The sequence below is a fragment of the Chionomys nivalis genome, chromosome 8 (genome assembly GCF_950005125.1).
Source record: "Chionomys nivalis chromosome 8, mChiNiv1.1, whole genome shotgun sequence".
NCBI lineage: Eukaryota > Metazoa > Chordata > Mammalia > Rodentia > Cricetidae > Chionomys > Chionomys nivalis.
Window position 1 is genome coordinate 23,019,516 of NC_080093.1, and position 20,033 is coordinate 23,039,548.

A 20,033-nucleotide genomic window follows, 5' to 3' on the forward strand; every position below is an offset into this window, starting at 1 on the left:
GGCACCAAAGCTACAGAGAAACCCTGTCTTAAAAAATGATAGATAGATAGATGATAGATAGATAGATAGATAGATAGATAGATAGATAGATAGATAGATAGATAGATAGATAGATAGAGATAGGTAGATAGATAAAATAAATAAATAAATTAATTAATTAATTAATTTAAAAGTAAATAAAAATATAGCTGTTAGGCCCAAAAAAGAAAAAATACAATACTGGAACAGATTATCTTAGGAGAATTAACAGTTACCAGTGGAAGAGCTCCACATACCATCTTTAATTGTAAACATGTCCTCTTTGAAAATTATATTCAGAAACACTATCAAAATTCTTCTATTCATGGTTCTATTAAGTTACCTGTACTCTTAAGAAAACTAATTATGCCAAGTGGTGGTGGCACACGCCTTTAATCCCAGCACTCGGGATGCAAAGGCAGAAGGATCTCTGTGAGTTTGAGACCAGCCGTCTACAGAGCAAGTTCCAAGACAGGCTCCAAAGGTTCTCTGTAGAGAACCCTGTCTCAAAAAAACAAAACAAAAGAAAACAAAAAAAACTGGTTATAGGCTGGGCATTCAGGACCCAGAGGCAAACAGGTCTCTGTGAGCTCCAGGTTAGAAAGGTAAACAGGAGTTACAGGTCATCCAGGACTAAACAGTGATACCGTCTCAAAGCACCCCCAACCTCCAACAATACAAAAGAAGGTTACTTTAGCTGTGCTGTTTCCAGTGTTTCTCACTACATAATGGCTGCTGTTCGACATTACCATCTCCTCTACTACTTTCTACTGCATTATAACCTGCTCAAATGCTCTTCTTTCTACAATTTTTGCACTCGTCCTTCTGAATCTCTCTGATCCCTAGATGTATTCTATGACTACAAGCTTGGTTTTTTTAACCTTTTAACAGTGTTTCCTCTCACCTTGCATGTCCACTCTAATGGCACGTAACATTTGTTACTTCCCCTAAGTTGGGAAGAGAGACTGACTACTAAAACTAAATCATAATTTTAATATACTTACCTCTTCTAAAGTGCTATCTCCCATTTTACCACCACTTTTCCCATGAGCTTTAAGAATTTCTCTAAGTCCAGTACCTGCCCCATGTCGAACCTAAAAAAACCCCAGGAAGGAAATATCAGAGGTCAAATGTTTAAAGAAGTCAAGTTCAACTTTTCTTTAATATGAAAATGTTTTTCAGTCAGTGATGATGTTACAGAAACATCTATTAAAACATAATTATGTCTGTCTGTCTTCCTTCCTTCTTTCATTTTAATGCAGTGTTTTACTTTGTTAACCCTAGAGGATCTGAAAGCTGCTCAGTACACAAGGCTGGCCAAGAACCCACAAAGATTGGTCAGCCTCTACTTCCCAAATGTTGAGATTAAAGGCATGTGACACCACACCTGGCCTACAATAATGCTTTTAAGAATAAGCATTGTGTACTGGGATACAGAGAAAGTAAAATAAGTGTTACCTTATATGACTAAGTTTTTCAACTGAGACAAATTACATATATTTATTTCACAACTTTTTTGGTTATGTGCAAAGGTTTTAAAAGTGAAGCAAAGACAGGCAGTGGTGGTGCACACTTTTAATCCCAGAATCTGGGAGGCAGAGGCAGGTGGATCTCAGTGAGTTCGTGGCCAGCCTGGTCTACACAGAGTGAGTTCCAAAACAGCCAGTAGTACTACATAAAGAAACCCTGTCTCAAGAAAAGAGAAATAAAAAAAAGCTAAGCAAGAAAATGGTTATTCTAACTCTAGCCAGGCTCTTATCCTCACCCCCAGCCTCTACCTGCACTCTAGAATTAAACAGCAAGGGAAAGAAATTTCCATATATTTTTCTGTATAGCCCAAACACTAAATATTTTAGAAGTACATGCATTAAAAAGTAAGGTCAAGTTCCAGAAGAAAGAATTTACCCAAGATGTCTAATATAATAATATAATGCTTCCCTAAAGCCCATGGATAAAGCACCATTCTCATAGATGAGGATACTCTTACATGTTATCTGCCGGGGGAGGAGGGAGAGAGCCACTGACACTATATTCGTTTATTTAAAATGTTATCTGAGCAAAGACTTACTTAACTTCAGAAGTACTCAACACTAGGATTTTTTTCCCTTCTTTTCTTTTCCTTTTTTTTTTCATGTTGACAATAACACCCAGGCAGGATCTCATACAAGTGCTGTACCAATGAGCTACATTCCTTGGCCCCAAAGTCTTGTTTGTTAATTCAAGAGATAACCAAAGGTCTGAAATGACCAATTAGCAATTCATCCAAAGGCTTCATTTTCACTTTTTCTACATATTGGGAAAAGTTTGAAGTTTTCATTAAAGAAATACTTTGGAGGCTAAATTACTTCTGAAACTGGTTGGAAAACTTCCACCCTGTATATGGCCATACCACCCTGGAAGTACCCAATCTCAACTCAAAACTATATTGTTTAGTTTTGGTGGTGGAGTGATCTTGAGGTATGAGTCCAGAGCCTTGAGTATGGTACACACATGCTTCTGTACACACTGAATAAACACCCAGGCACTGAAATTACTAATCTTAGTAAATCAAAACTGCCCACTGTAGGCACGATACAGTGAATACTTGTAAACCCAGAACAAAGGAGGTGGAGTCAAGAATATCACATGTTCAAAACCATCCTGAACTACAATGAGACTGCCATCCTATTCCCCAAAACTGTTTATTTTCAATGAAAAAATAACACATTTTACTGTCTATAAGGAAAATACAAGTTTTTATAGTAGCCAAAAGAATAAAAAGAAAGGACAATTTGTTTCACAACATAAAGGATAAAAACTATTTTTTTAAAAAAAATCTAAAAATTTCTACTTAGAAGTCAAACCTGGTATGGTAGAGTATACTTTTAATCCTAGCACCCAGAAGGCAGAGACAAAGGAATCTCTGTGAGTTCAAAGAAAGCTAGTTACATGATGAGACCCGGCCTCAACCCCAACCCCACTCCAACATACACACATAAAGGAGAGAGACAATAAAACTATATAATATGCCCTAAGTCCTAAGAGATACCCAAGGGGAAAATAAGAATCTCAGCACGTTTTCTATCCTTGGCATTGTTTCCTTACTTTACACCAAACGGAGCTAAGAAGATACTTTACCTCCCAGGAGGGATTAAAAAGATCATTGCAAAGTTCTTCACAGAAACTTTCCAAAGGCCATTCGTTTGTCTAAATAAGAAAAATATAATTACAACTACATCAAAGCTTTATACTAATAATTTAAGGAAGTTAATGAAGTGCATTTATTTGTAGCATTAGCAAACATCCATACAAATAATAATAGTAATAATAATAGTTAAAAGTTATAAACAATTTCAATATACCTCCTCAATTATGGAAGAACTTTCTGAAACATTATCAACCAAGACTTTGGAATCAGTAGTAGGCTGATTAATAACAACATTTGCTACTTTCCGTCTCTTTTCTTCTGGTTCTCCATCAGTGCTGTCATTGCTAAAAAAGAAGTCACCAAATTTAAAGTAAATGAAGGAAAATATGAATGATACACAATGCATATAAGAAAAATCCATCATCTTCACAGATGTATCAATTTTGCTTACGTAGCTTACTTTTAGAAAAATCAACTAAAATGAACTCATTAATATTTTTGAACAAAATATACCCTATTACCTAGACAAAGACGTCCCTAACAGAGAAATACATGGATTTGCCTAGGAAGGACAGAAAGACAAGATCTACTGAGTAAATTGGGAAGGGGAGGCTGGAAAAATGTATAGCTCAATTAAAAACAATAAAGTAAGTATAAAAAACCCCACTAGTCTTTAAGTTGGTAAATCTTTTCTTTGAAATTGAAAAATCTCAAGACTAACATTCTTTCATCTCTATAACCAGTTAGTTCCCTTTCTTTTAATTTTAAATTCTTTTAACTCATCAACTTAGTCTAGCCACGCATGGCATTAACATTTTTAAGCTTTTGCAACCTAGAGAAAACTAATATGCGAAGTACTATAATTATGCTTATTTGTTGAAAGAATATGATTAAAATATACTGTATGGAAAAATTAGCAAAAATTTTAAAAATATACAGAATCTGACCACTGATAAAAAGTATGCAGAACATTTGAGAAAAGCACTGCTTTATAACTTGAAAAAAAATATAAAGGCTAGCCTAATAAATATTAAAAATTAAAAGACAAGTAATATTACTTTTATTTAATCTGGGTGTGGTAGCACACACCTTTTACCCCAGGACCAAGGAGAGGTAAAAACATGACGAACTCAAGGTCATCTTAGCCAATAAACCAACAAAACACAAACTACCTTTATACATCATTAAAAGAACTGGTGGTGCAGGTCTTTAATCCCAACACTCAGGAGGCAAAAGCAGGCATATCTTTCTGAGTTTGAAGCCAACCTGGTCCACAAAAGAGGGATCCAAGACAGTCAGGACTGTTACACAAAAAAATCCTGTCTTGAAAAATCAAAAGTATAGATAGACTTACTTTCTCTGAATATTTCCCTCTTGTTACATCTTTTGTTTTGTTTTTGGAGACAAGACTTCTCTGCTGTCCTGGAACTAGCTCTGTAGATCATGCTGACCTCAAACTCAGAGATCCCAATGCTAAAATTAAAGGTGTGTGCAACACCATGCCCAGTGCTCAGTCTCTGCATCTTAATTGTGTAAACTTTTGGCCAAGGTACTTGTTCTATAAAGTCATCAAGAGGTTGAAGACTCTGTCACCTCACCCCCTGTCTTTCCTTAATTCTCTCCTATCATGTTATACTGGTACATCATCTTACATCTTTAAAGCCTGCATAATTCTACTTCTAGATATTTGACTTTAAAATTGCATTTGGAGTGTCTCTTCCTAGACAGTTAAAAGGCCTTCTTTTAGATCTTTACTCTAACCTCTGTGAAGGCCTCCTAGACCATCCAATCAAATCTTTCAAACTCTTATTTCCTCTTCTGTGGTGGTTTGAGTAAGAATGACCCCATAGGCTCAGATATTTTAATGCTTAGCCACCAGCGAATGGCACTATTTAAAAGGATTTGGAGGTGGAGCCTTGTTAGAAGAAGTATATCACTGGTAGGTGGGATTTGAGGTTTCAAACACCCATGCCAACCGCCCATGCCAACCGCCCCCTCCCTCCTCAGCCTGTGGATCAAAATGTATCTCTCCTGCTCCAGTGCCATGCATGCTGCAATGTTCCCCACCATAATGGATTAGATCTCTGAAACTGTAAGCAAGCCTTTGGAGAAATGCTTTCTTTTATAAGAGTTGCCTTAGTCATGGTGTCTCTTGACAGCAATAGAACAGTGACTAAGACACTTTCCTTATTATGTCTTTCTCCCCCCTTTTAACGATTATATTAATATGATGCATCATACATATAGGTATATACAAAATATTTCTGGTTGGGACCAGAAACATTCTGCTCTTAGACTTTATAGAATTTGAAAATATTTGCATAGGCTTTATTAGATGAGTCTCTTTAATAGCAAAAACCTAAAATCCTCTGGAATCAGAAACTTATGCTCAAAGTTTTAGATTTTTGGAACATTTTGGCTTAGGGATATTCAATGTCTATGGCCTTAACCAGTTGTTCACTTTTAAAAATCCCATAGTTAACAAATTCAATGAAGTTTACACTTTAAAAAAACAAGTAACTGGAGCTGGAGGGATGGCTCAGACAGGGCAACATAATGAGACTCTCTCTGAATGAATAAATTTTTTTAAAATTAGAACTTGGTGGCTGGAGAGATGGCTTAGTGGTTAAGAGCACTGGCTGTTCTTCCAGAGGTCTTGAATTTTAATTCCCAGCAACTATACGGTGGCTCAAAACCATGTATGATGAGAACTAAAATCCTCTTCTATCATACAGGCATACATACAGGCATATGATGGAGGAAGGTCATTGGTTAAAAAATAAACTGCTTGGCCCTCATAGGTTAGAACATAGGTGGGTGGAGTAAACAGAATAGAATGCTGGGAGAAAGAGGAAGTGAGCTCAGATGCAGGGCAGCTCCTCACAGAGCCAGACGCCATGCTTCTGCTCTCCAGGACAGACGCGATGAAGCAAGCCACCAGGTCAGACATGCTGAATCTTTCCCGGTAAGCACACCTAGTGGTGCTACACAGATTATTATAAATGGGCTAAATTAATACGTGAGAATTAGCCTAGAAGAGGCTAGATATAATGGGCCAGGCAGTGTTTAAATGAATACAGTTTGTGTGTTGTTTTTTTGGGGCATAAGCTAGCCAGGCGACCAGGAGCTAGGGCGGCAGGAACACAGCCCAACAGCTCCTACTACAGGCATACATACATGCGAATAGAGAACTCGCATATATAAAATACAAGAATAAATCTAAAAAACAAAACAAAAACATCAACAAAACCCAAGTATAGATTTCTTCTTCTTTTTTTTGGTGGTGGTGAGGTGTTGATTTTTTTTTTTTTTTTTTTTTTTTTTTTTTGGCGATACGGGGTTTCTCTGTTTATCTCTGGCTGTCCTGGAACTCCCTCTGTAGACCAGGCTAGCCTCAAACTTACAGAGATCTGCCTGCCTCCCTGAGCACTGGGATTAAATGCATGAGTCACTACTGTATGGCTCAAGCATGGATTCCTATCAAGTAAGTTTATTATGCATCCGTTTGTGCTTAACTCTTAAACACTGTAAACACTTTTCAACTTCAATTGAATTTAAAAAGGATAAGTATCACCATCTACAAAGACCTACTTTTATACTTTGCAATATTTATTAATTCATAACTTGCTCAAACATTTATTGAACACCATTAGACTCTGGTTTAATAGATACAAGGGGCAGGCAGGCGGTGGTGGCATACGCCTTTCATCCCAGTACTCAGTAGGTAGAGGCAGGCGGATCTCTTAGTTTCAGGCCAGCATGGCCTATGAGAGCTAGTTCCAGGACAGGCTCCAAGGCTACAGAGAAACCCTGTCTCGAAATACCGTAAGTAAATAAATAGATAAACAAACAAACAAACAAACAAGGGGCCCAAGAATCTATAATTTAATAAGCACTTTCAGAGACCAATCTTAAAGATGTAGTTCTGAACTAGCTACCCTTTGAGGATAGATAACACTTTTATTAATTCAAGTCAATAAGACAATTACTCTACTTCAGAATTCTTTTCCACGAAAAGATTAACCGAGCAAGTCTGGATTATCACCAGCAATTTAGCACAGCCCCAAACAAAGAACAAGGGAAAACACCATGACAGTTCGTTATCTTAACAAGCCTATCATCTTGACTGGTCATCCTTAGACCAGCATTCTGAATTCCTTCTCTAATGATCTCCATCCTAAATACTCCACAGTGAAGGCACTTATTCTCCCTGTGGCTGGAATGCTCTTCCCTCTGTCTTCAGTCTTCATGTGATGCTGAAAATCACTGAGGAAAATTAATAAAACAAAACAAAAAAATTCTACTCCTATAGATTTTTCTGTAGAAATCTCATTTCGCAGCAACAGCAAATACTATGTCCTGAGTAAAACAATACAAGCACAGTACCATTCAGCCGAATAAAAAATCAAAATCTTTATCTGTAAATCAAGCACAATTTCTGTTTCAAGTAAATAAAGAGATTACTACCTTTTCTCATTTGTTTCTACCGCATCCCTGGATCTCTGTTTTGCAAATAACTTGGCCATTCTTTTAGCTTTGTTCTTCTGTCTATTACTCATTCCTGCTCGGAATTCTGAATCTATCAATTCAGCTGCCTGAAGAGTCTAAAAAAATAAAACAAGTTTAAACTGTCAGAAATTAAAATATCTATAATTTCAATTTTATGAGAGAAATAGGTGTATAGTAGTACACCTAATATAGAAATTAATATAGAGATGAACATTCTTTTTAATAATATTACACTACTGTGTTGTATGGCTGCATCATGATTTTACTCTCAAGCCCTGTGTACTGGAACACTTAAAATCCCAACACTTAGAAGGCTGGAGGAGGATGAGAAAGCCAGAGCTACCTAGTAAGACTTTGTCTCAAAAACAAAAATGGCTTTTAAATAATAAAATAAAAAAAGGAAGAAGTCCAAAACAGAAATCAAAACAAGCAAACTTACAAGCAAAACCAGTAATAAAAATTGTTTGAAACAGTAACAACAACAACAAAAGGCACATCTTTAATCCCAACAGATGGTATCTGTGAGTTCGAGGTAAGCCTAGTCTACTGAGTTCCTGGACAGTCGGAAACACATAGAAAGACCCTGTCTCAAAAAATAATTAAAACTTTCAAAAAAATTCCTTCTTAATTATCTAATTCCCAACAGACTAAGTCTTGTTTCATAACTTTTTTATACTACAGGTGTGGCATAAATAAATAATCCTAACAAAAAGAGGGTTTCTGAAGAGTTGAGTCTTCAAAACAATTAAACAATCAAGTTTTGAAAATAAAATTTTCAATAAAAGAAACCGATGCTTATCATGTTTAAAAAAAAAAAAAAAGGTGTAGCCTTAAGTGACTTACTTGCTGGTCCAAGCATGCTATCATCAACTTAGTCATATGATTCTTTTATCTTAGCCACTTCCTGCTTTTTTTGATCTTTTTCTGTCCATTGGAAACACTATAAAAACTGCATAATAAGCAAATATCAAGGTGCTTGTCTACTCAGGAGGCTGATGCAAGAGGATAAAACTTGAGTCCAGGAATTTGGACCTAAACAACATAGTAAGTAAGAATCCTAGCCCTCTGTAGGCAGAGGCAGAAGTATCATAGACAGAAGAGGGAGAGACACACAGAGACAGAAAGATATACTCTGTTTATATAATAAAAATTATCTTAAAAATTCCTTTCTGAAGCTGGGCAGTGGTGGTGCACTCCTTTAATCCCAGCACTCAGGAGGTAGAGACAGGTGAATCTCTGTGAGTTAGAAGCCAGCCAGGTCTACAGAACAGCCAGGGCTACGCAGAGCAACACTGCCTCAGGGGAAGAGGAGGAGGGGACAAAGAAAAGAAATTCCTTTCTGTATCTATCCTAAGAATTAACTGAAATTATATAATTTACAACTAGTAAGGAGTATTAATATGGATATGGTGATAATGTCTTGGAACCAGGAACCATTGGCATGTGACAGTGAGCTATAATAGCAGATGATAACACAAACCTTTAAGAAACTTCCCTAAGGGACCTCAACATGCAAGACCAACCTGTTAGGACCAAAGCCTCCCCGATAAGACAAGTCTTGCCCTGAGCTCAAGCTAGCCTAGAATTCTTTCTGTACCCCAGGCTGGTTTCTGCCTCCAGAGTCATGGAATTATAGACATGTGCCACTGTACCTGACCAGAAGCAAGAAATATTGATGGAGCAAAAGGGCCCTTACAGGTTTTAGAGGATAGGAGAATGAATACTGAACCTCTTGAAACATAACATTGCACTTCTATGTGAAACAGAGTCACAGTCTTTCGCACTTCAAAAGACAGTGTCCAAAATAAAGTTAGCGTGCACTGGAGGAAATGGAAGGAGGTGCGAGTGGATCTGGGATGACTTAAGGGTGACTATGATCAAAATACATCCTATAAAATTCTAAAATAATAAAAACAATTTTTAAAAGTTCATATGTATCCACTGAGAATTGAAAGAATAAAGGGAAAAAATAGGACAAAGTAAAACTATGACTCAGTCACAAATTGGAATGAGACTGTCATAAAAGAGTGTCAATCAAGTGTCTACTGTGTAAGCATGAGGACTTGAGTTCATGTCAAAGTCAGGCATTCCAGGTGGAGATTGACTGACCGGTCCCTTGAGCTCACTGTCCAGACAACCTAGTGAATGGATGAGCTCCAGGTTCAAAGGAGACCCTGTCTCTAAAACTAAGGCAACTAATCAAGAAAGAAGATACTAAATTTGACCTTATTTCCACACATAAGAACACACACATACAAATGTACCTGGAAAAACTCATGCATACTCCCACATGAACACATACATATACTACGCACATAAATGTGTTTAATCTACATATACTGATATACTAGCTATACTTAGTGGGGAATGGTCAATATGGCCTAAATGGACACACAATACTTGGTCTATAGAAATTTCTTGGTTCAGTTGCGTAGTAAAATAAACTTTTGTGTTGTTATTTGCAATCAACCCAATGTTTTACCTACAGATTGTTTGTTTACAAGGGCTGCTGAAGTTGGGGTGTAATCCAAATCTTCATCGTTGAAGAGTTCTTCAGTACTCATTCCAATTGCTTCTCCCATATTAAGTCCAAGTTTCTTCTGTAATAATTTCCGTTGACGTGTTATTCTCTCTTTAGGATCCACTTCACCTGTAAACAGAAAAGAAATACATTCTCTCCTAATTAGTTAGAACTTTCTTATGTGCAGATCAGACTCCCACCACATTAAAAAACACATACTGACATTTGCTTGGTTAATTGCCAGTGGTACCACGTGCTTGTAATTCCAGCACTCAGAAAGCTGAGGCAGCAGTAGGGGTCAGTCTAGGATACAAAGTTGAGCTAAGTTTTGAAATGTCACAAGCAAAATATCAAATCTTTCGATGAAAAATAGTAAAACAAAATTATACCAAAAAATTGTCATTTCAAAAATAAAAATTGAGCAGGCTGGAGAGATGGTTTTAGGGTTAAAGCACTGGCTGCTCATCCAGAGGACCTACATTTGATTTTTAGAGCCAAACAGCAGTTTAAAAAAGGTTATAAAAGCAGTTCTAGGGGATCTGATGTCCTCTTCTGGCCTTTTCAGGCACCAGCCACACATGTGGGTGTACACCCATACACATATAAAATATATATTTTAATTAAATAAATAAGAGCTAGGTGTGGCAGCGTCTATCTTTAATCTCAGAGTCCAGGAGGGAAGCAAACCTCTACTTTCCAGGTCAGCTAGGGGGGCTACATAGTGAGACTCTGAGTAAATAGACTGTTTAAAAATTGAAACTTGGGGGCTGGAGAAATGGCAAGTGGTTAAAAGCACTGGCTGCTCTTCAAAGGTCCTGAATTCAATCCCCAGCAACCATACAGTGTCTCACAACCATCTACGGTGGGATGCAACGCCCTCTTCTGGCATAAAATCAATAGAGCACTCATATACATAAAAATAAATAAATCTTTAAAAATTAAAAGTTGGCCTTAAAACAGCTATTTTATTAAGTTCTACAAAAAAATACTTTTTTTCTAAAACAGCACTAGGGCTGGGCCGGGCAGTGATGGTGCACACCTTTAATCCCAGCACTTGGGAGGAGGCAGAGGCAGGAGGATCTCTGAGTTCTAGGTCAGCCTGGTCTACAGTATGTTCTAGGACAGCCAGGGTTCCACACAGAAACGCTGTCTAAAACAACAAAAACAAAAATCTTGTTAAAATAGAACATTAATCAATCTTACATATGGCAAAAGCCAAAGTTAAAAAAAAAAACTAGAACAATTCATGTTGGAAAACTCTTTGGAGGAAGTTTCTTACATATGACACACACAAAAAATAGAAAAACACATAAATTGGACCTAACGAAATTATATTTTATGCTTCAAAGAACACCATTAAGAAAATTAAAACAGCCAGGTGGTGGTGTCCCACGCTTTTAATCCCAGCACTCAGGAGGCAGAGGCGAGTGGATTTCTGTGGGTTTTTGGCCAGCCTAGTCTACAGAGCTAGTTTCAGGACAGAAATCCCTCTTGAAAAAAAAAATAATAATTTAAATAAAACAAGGACTTAATTCAGTGATAGAGCATTAGCAAAATATGTGCCAGGATTTGGATTTGATTCACAGCTCACCATTAAAAAAGAAAAAAAAAAAATATGGCCAAGAAAATAAAAAGGCAACCCACAGAATAAATTAGTAAATGAAAATATGCAAGTCATATATCTGATAAGGCATTGTATCTAGAACATACAAAGAATACTTCCAACTCATAATAAATAACAAATTCTAAAATGAGAAAAGACCCTAAACAGGCATTTCTACAAAGAAACTTTCCAAAGAGTAGATTAAAATGGACAACAACCACAATATAAGATGAAAGATATTCAATATCACTAGTCAGTTGGAAATTACAAATGACAACCACAGAGCTAGCATTCATATTCACTAGTGTGGCGAGCATCAAAAGTTAAGATAATAAAGTGTTGGTAAGGCTATAAAGAAATTCGTTTTCTCATACAATGCTGGTGGAATATAAAATGGAGGAGCTACTTTTTAAAAATTGGTAGTTTCTCTAATAGAAAAATATGGCTAGTATGACCCAGCATTCTACTCCTAGAAGAAATAAAAACATTTGCTCATACTAAAACTTGTAAATGAATGATTTATAGTAACTTATTCTTTTCAACATTTATTTTTTATTTTTAATCATGTGTATGTGGGGGAGATATGTGCACAGAATAAAGGCACTGGATCTGGAGCTAGAGTTATAGGTGGCTTGATCACCTGACACGTTGGCTCAGAAACAAATACGGATCCTCTAAAAGAGCAGTAAAATTTTAACCAGTAAACCATATTCCCAGACCTGACAGAAGCTTATTCTTAATAGCCAGAAAGTGGAAACAACCCAAAGGAGGAGAGAATAAATAAAATATGGTGTCCACAAAATGAAATATCATTTAGCCATAAAATATGACTCATATCCTTAAGATGACTACTAACAAGCCAGGCAGTGGTGGCACACTCCTTTAATCCCAGTACTCGGGAGGCAGAGACAGGCAGATCTCTGTGAGTTTGAAGCCAGCCTGGTCTAAAAGAGCTAGCTCCAGGACAGGCTCCAAAGCTACAGAGAAAATGTCTTAAAAAGCCACCCCCCCCCAAAAAAAAAACCCAAAAAAACCAAAAAACCAACAAAAAGACTACTATCAAAATAATGAAAATGGGGGCTAGAGAGGTAGCACCTGATTTCAAGCTTCCAGAACCCTGGTCTGATAGCACACACCTATAACCCCAGTGATAAAGAGGTGGAGATGGGACTCTGGAGCTCACTGGCCACCCAGCCCAGTCACATCAGTGAGTTCAAAAAGCCAATAGGAACATGGCCCTCAGGCATACATGTGTGCACATACCCCACAAACACACAATCAAACCAAAGGGGGTAAAGAAAAATAAAAAAGACTGGAGTATAACTTACTGTTGAATCTTATAGAATGAATTATGCCTTTAAGTTCAGTCCCTAGCATGCCAAAAAAAGAAGGTTCTGGCTAGAGCATGAAAGAACTGGGGCTGGAGAGATGGCTCAGAGGTTAAGAGCATTGCCTGCTCTGCCAAAGGTCCTGAGTTCAATTCCCAGCAACTACATGGAGGCTCACAACCATCTGTAATGGGGTCTGGTGCCCTCTTCTGGCCTGCAGGCATACACACAGACAGTATATTGCATACATAATAAATAAATAAATATTAAAAAGAAAGAAAGAACTGAAATCCCCGTTCACTGTTAGTGGTAATATGAAATGATGCAGGAGCAACAGAAAACTTAGAAATACCACCTGATCAGCAATTCACTTCATGGTAATACAGAAAACAAAGCAGAAGGTTGCTGCACTAGGCAAGTCCATAAAGGTGCTTGCTGGGTAAGATCCAATTCCTTTTCTGGCATGCAGACATACATGCAGGCAGAGCATACATAAAATACATAATAAAGGTGCTTGCCATCAAACCTGATAATTTGAGTTCAATCCCTAGAACTCATATCAGATAGCAAGAACCAAATACTTCCTCTGACCTCTACATGAGCACCATGACACACAAGCCCTTCACCCTACATACATACACAATTAATAAATAAATGGCCATGCCAGGCAGTGGTGGCACACACCTTTAATCCCAGCACTTGGGAGGGAGGCAGAGGCAGGTGGATCTCTGTGAGTTCAAGGCCAGCCTGGTCAGGACAGGCACCAAAGCTACAGAGAAACCTTGTCTCGAAAAAAAACAAAAACAAAATAAAATAAAAAAATAAATGGCCACAAGACACAGACCATAGTCAAAATCATACTGATAACATCTATTGCTTTTAAAAAAAAAAAAAAATCTCATTGTGTTGCTTTGTCTGGCCTAGAACTCACTATGTAGACCAGGCTGGCTTAAGAATAAAGGTGTGTGATACCACACCCTACCCCCATTTGAAGTTAAGAAACAACCTATTTACAGAAATCCATTAAAAACATTAGATGTTTTTCTACTCAAAGTCACAATCTTGAGTAAGAAAACATTTATTTTTCTGTGATCACTGTTTTTTGTTTTTTTGAGGCAGAGCCTCCCTTTGTTGCAGTCTAATCCCAAATCCCAAGACTCAAATGATCCTGTTTCGGCCTCTAGGAGCTGCTGGCACGATAGCCACCGCACTCAAGGCATCTATTCACCTTTGTATCTACATATCCTATATTCTATATATATCTATATATTCTGTTAGCTTAAAGATAAGCCAGGTACCTTGCTAAGGTTTGGTTTGAATTTTTCACTTTGCACATAGGCACAAGATACAATACTACTTGAAATATAAGATAATATACAATATAATAACCTTCAAATTCCCAGAATTATAAAAGCATTGGCACATTCTATATTGGTTCTGATTATTCCAGCTTTAGAACAAGCACTGTTGGTTACTTTGACTACCCATAAGTCCCCTACACATAAAAGCTTCACACAATTTATGTTTCATGATTCCTTTATGTATTAAACAGCACACCAAATTATAAGTAGTTTGACAGCAAAATTTCAGACTTCTTCAGGACTATTACTAACCTGATTTTTCATCTTGGACTTCAAATTCTGCACCAGCAGACCCCAAAAGTGATGCACCATGCTGTAACAATCTGCATATATCAAATCTGTCAAAATTTAATCGATCTGTAGTAGATGAATCTTCCATAGAACTTTCTGTAGGTTCTAGAAGTTTAAAAATATCAATTTGACCATAAAGTCAAAAACGCAGAATCAAAGAACATGGCATAGCATTACTTGCAGTATTGGCTAATAAGAAAAATGAAGAAATAGAAAAAACACTACGATTTATCTACAATCACTCTTAGTTATCTGTGAAACAATTATTAACTTGGTGACTCTTCTACAAACCATCAGATGGTAAGTGGGTGTGAGTTTCCAACTGTGAAAGCATGTTATATAAAGAAATGCATTTCCATGTTGACATATATGTTAAATATCATACTTTAATTTACTGTTTAAGGGTTTAAAATCTCCAGAGTTACAGTATGAGTTTATTACACTGCTAAATCAGAAGACAACATACATAAAATGTATTCATAAATAACATCATCCCTCCCTATGTCGGAGGAATAGGAATAGCTAGGATAGAAACTACTCATTCAACAGAGAACTTATTTTCCACACTCATGACGAACTATTGAAATTCTACATCCATTTGAGACCCAAGAATATCTTCAAAATGTTCTCCATTCGTTCCAAAAACAGGTTAGCTGTAAATGCTAAACTATACCTGCTTACTAAGACAACAGTTAATCTGGCATTTTCAGTCATTTACTGTAAACTATAAATGCTTTAACTTAAAAAACAGAACTCTGGGGGCTGGAGAGATGGCTCAGTGGTTAAGAGCATTGCCTGCTCTTCCAAAGGTCCTGAGTTCAATTCCTGGCAACCACATGGTGGCTCACAACCATCTGTAATGAGGTCTGGTGCCCTCTTCTGGCCTACAGACAGAATATTGTATACATAATAAATAAATATTTAAAAAAAAAAACAGAACTCTGAATGTTTTCTAGTAATGATAAACAGTCTCACTATAAATTTTAATGCTAGTGTAACTAATTCAATAAAATAAGCTGCACCGTGTCCATCTAACAAGATAATCGGGGGAAAGGAGCTGTAATTGAAAAGGTTTTACATTTGGTAAAAGACAAATTAACACAAAAATTCAAAATAACATCAGAAAATAAAAACAAAAACTTTAAGAAAGACAAGATTATTATGCAAAAAGACTAAAATGAATCTAGCTGCTTGTTACTGGATTCTCACTTAGGGAATATTTATATCTTATGAAGTACTGTACAATGCTAGAATAAGAAAACAAATTCAACCAGCACTCAGGAGGCAGAGGCAGACAGATCTCTCTGTGTTTTAGAACAGCCTGGTCTACAAAAGCAAGTTCCAGCACAGCCAGGACTGTTACACAGAGAAACCCTATCTCAAAAAAAATTAATTAAAATAAAATCACTTAATTAAATTGTCTGCCTTGGGCAGTAGTAATTCATGCCTTTAATCCCAACACTCAGGAGGCAGAGACAGATGAATCTCTCTGAGTTTGAGGCTAGCCTGGTCTACAAAGTTCCAGAACAGCCAAGGCTACACTGAGATACCATCTTTAAAAAACAAGAAATAATTGTATGCCTTATATTGACTCCAAGACATGATTTGCTTTAAATTATCAGTAGAGGCAATCATAAAATAAGTACTACAACCTTTTACCTCTATACAACATTCAAAGAGAACAACAACAAAAAACACTAATTTGGGAGAGCAGTACAACTCAGTAGTAGAATTTCTTGTCTAGCATCCACAAGGGTTCAATCCTCAATACCACAAACTCAAACAACAAACCAGAAGACAAAACCCCTACACTGAGAGGGACATTACTAAAGACTTAGTTTGCCAAATATTCATACATAATTATGCTGAAGTTTAGAAAATATCACACCATATGAACTTCCAAACAACATATTCATCCCTGTGAGGGAAGTAATAAATTTAGTACCCTATAGGATTAAATATATATGGAAATACATATGAAAATAGTTTATCCAGAAGTTTCTTTTTTTTAAGTCTAGTGGCAAAAAACATATTATTCAATATTCTTTCCCAGGAAAGCTGAACCTGAAAATGTGTAAATTAAGTCTTTAAATCAAAATTGAAATTATTAACAACATACTTCACACTGTAGTTAATTCTACAGTTATGTCTGATTTCAAACTACTTTTGCACTTTAAAGGCACCTTGTTTGGTTCTTGGCACTGGATTCCACTCGGGCACGTTTTTCACTATAGCTTCCACAGCTTGTCCTGCAGCAATCCGAGTATCCCAATTTGCACTCCTTAAATATATTAATACCTTAAAATTATAAAATAAAATAATTACATATCAATAGTTTGTTCCAGGTAACCAGAAAAATATTAATTTGCTATTAATTTATAATCTGGAATCCTTCAAATACATATAAAACATTTATAATTATTAAACTAATTCATAAAGTTTGATCATTCAAAGAAAATATTATCACTTTTTTTTACATTTATTGTGTGTGGATGTGTGGAGGTCAAAGGTCAACTTGCAGAAGTCAGTACTCTCCTTCCACTATCAGCATTCCAGTAACTGAATTCAGTTACCACGTTTGGCAGCATCCTCCTTTACCCACTGAGCCATTTCTCTTGCCTTCATTAGCATCTTAAAAAGTGGAAAGAGAAGCCAGGTGTGGTAGTGCACACCTTTAAACCCAGCACTCGGGAGGCAGAGGCAGGTGGATCTCTTTGAGTTTGAGGTCAGCTTGATCGACAAAGGAAGTTCCAGGACAGTTAGAGCTATTACACAGAGAAACCCCATCTCAAAAAAACAAAGAGGGGGCAGGATAAAATATTTAAAGGCATTTTAGAAATAACATAGCTATTTAACACACTGAAAAACAAATGTGGACCAGCAAGATAGCTCAGTTAATAAGTAAACTCCTAGCCAAGCAAGCATGAAGATGTAAATTCAATAATCCTTAGAACCCAAGAAATAAACCAGGAATGATGGCTAGCATTTATAATCTCAGCATTGGGAGACAGAGAGAAATAGATTTCTGGAACTTACTTGACCAATCAACCTAGATCTCCCTATTCAGTGATCTCCAAGCCTCTGAGGTTCTGTCTCAAAACATCCCAACATGGATTATGGCTCCAAATCAAAAACAACAAAACATGGCTGACCTCTGAAGTACACAGAGCACATGTCTGTTCTCGTTCTCTCTCTCTGTGTCTCTCTGTGTCTCCCTCTGTGTGTCTCTGTGTGTGTGTGTGTGTCTCTCTCTGTCTCACACACACACACACACACACGAAAAGCAAGTGTCAAACCTGGCATGGTGGTCCACATCTTTAATCCCAGCACTGAAGAGGCAAAGACATGTGGATCTCTGTGAGTTCGAGGCCAGCCTGGTCTACATAGCAAGTTCCAGAACAGCCAGACCTATTACACAGAGAAATCCTGTTTAAGGGGGAGAGGGAGGAGAAACAGAACACACCAAGAAACACATTCCCACACAATAAAAAAAAAAATTGTACATAAGTTTTCACGGCGGTATTTTTCACAACATAAATGCCCCTTGACTGATGAGCAGACAGGAGGCAGTACACTGTGTAAGTACTGTCCAATTATGGCCACGGAATTAACTAACATTTCGCAATAGAGAAGAATGAATAAAGCACACTACAATACAAACACATATTCTACATCACACAGCACAATTTGTTTTGCACAACATATTCAAACAGACAAATCAAGCTGAGCATGTGACTAAGTATTGAGTGTGTGTTACAGCAACTGCTAAAAGGGCTATGATGTCCTTCTGTCGTATAAAAAACATTTTAAAATTAAGATGCTGGGGCAGTGGTGGCAAACATCTTTAATCCCAGCACTCTGGAGGCAGAGGCAGGCAGACCCCTGTGACTTCAAGGCCAGCCTGATCTACAGAGCAAGTTCCAGAACAACCAGAGCTACACCAGCGAAACCCTATTTCAAAAAAACCAAAAAGGAGAAAAAGACCTTGGAAGGCAGTTTTCCATTTCTTCTCTTGTAATAATAAGAAATACTGGGGGCTGGAGAGATGGCTCAGAGGTTAAGAGCACAGGCTGCTCTTCCAGAGGTCCTGAGTTCAATTCCCAGCAACCACATGATGGCTCACAACCATCTGTAATGAGATCTGGTGTCCTCCATGCCAGAACACTGTAAAATAAATAAATCTTAAAAAAAAAAAAAGAAAAAAGAAAAGAAATACATATGCCTCTCCACTCAACTTACAGATGAGTATAATAATGCCTAATATGTAACCTTTTCCATTCTGAGAATGTGGGACCTATAGGTAACAAATCTGTCTCTCCATCTACACCTTGGTTAAGAATTCCAGATAGTATCTGATACTATTAGCGCTTATGGCACCAATCACACAATACATATACAGTATGTGTTGAAGGAGACTTATAACTGACTCCTATGCATCAGGGAGACAAGTCAGAATGAAAGGAGAGGGTTAGACTAGAGTCTATTAGTCACTAGACTATCTCAGGGTTTCCAATGTCTAGGCAATCAATATGCCCTCACCCTGTCCACTTCTCAGTGGTTCTTGACCTTCCTAACGCTGTGGCCCTATAACACAGTTCCTCATGTTGTGGTGACTGCCCCCAACCATAAAATTACTTCATTGCTACTTTCTAACTGTAATTTTGCTACTGTTTATGAATCGCAAATATGTGATGTGCAGGATAATCTGATTTGTGAACCCCTGACAGGGTCACAACCCACAGGTTAAAAACCACTACTCTAACTCCTGCCACCTCCCTGCTGCCACCATCCCGAAGTATTACCACTTTACTCTGAATGCCTTTGTCAAATAGTGATGTATAGGTGCACTGCGACATATCCACAGTTAAGCAAAAATACATAGGAAAAGACATGTACTAGGATTACAGAAACACTGACCCATCAAAGCAAAAATTTCCCATCCCAAACAGCTCAACTAGCGTCTTACATATTCAAGCATTCCCATAAGCTTTTGAAAACTACCAACTATCATATAATTATTTGCCATTAAGAACAAGTTAGACTGCTAACAAACCAGATTAACAACTTAGTCCATTACCAAATTGGGTCAGATTCAAGTTTGTTACACAAGCAAAAGGTTCAATATTGACAGATCTCTTAAACAATTAAAATTGATTTAAATACTTTTATCTTTCAAACAAATAGCAACTTTGAAAAACTATTTGAAGAACTAAAGATATTTAATGGAATTCAGAGAACACCAGGTTACTTAGGGTGATTTTACCTGTTCTGTTGT

At 37.1% G+C, this 20,033-nt stretch overlaps 1 protein-coding gene across 2 annotated transcripts in view; it reads right to left on the minus strand.

The window, feature by feature from the left end:
• Btaf1 (B-TFIID TATA-box binding protein associated factor 1) overlaps window positions 1–20,033 on the minus strand; it is a 94,736-nt gene that overhangs the window by 55,035 nt on the left and 19,668 nt on the right. For both annotated transcript variants that reach the window (XM_057777644.1, XM_057777645.1), the window contains exons 3-9: window positions 16,942–17,056; window positions 14,720–14,863; window positions 10,141–10,304; window positions 7,613–7,749; window positions 3,360–3,489; window positions 3,136–3,204; window positions 1,023–1,112 (exon numbers count right to left, since the gene is read on the minus strand). In XM_057777644.1, the coding sequence (XP_057633627.1) occupies window positions 1,023–1,112; window positions 3,136–3,204; window positions 3,360–3,489; window positions 7,613–7,749; window positions 10,141–10,304; window positions 14,720–14,863; window positions 16,942–17,056 (849 nt within the window). The remainder of the gene's footprint in view (window positions 1–1,022; window positions 1,113–3,135; window positions 3,205–3,359; window positions 3,490–7,612; window positions 7,750–10,140; window positions 10,305–14,719; window positions 14,864–16,941; window positions 17,057–20,033) is intronic.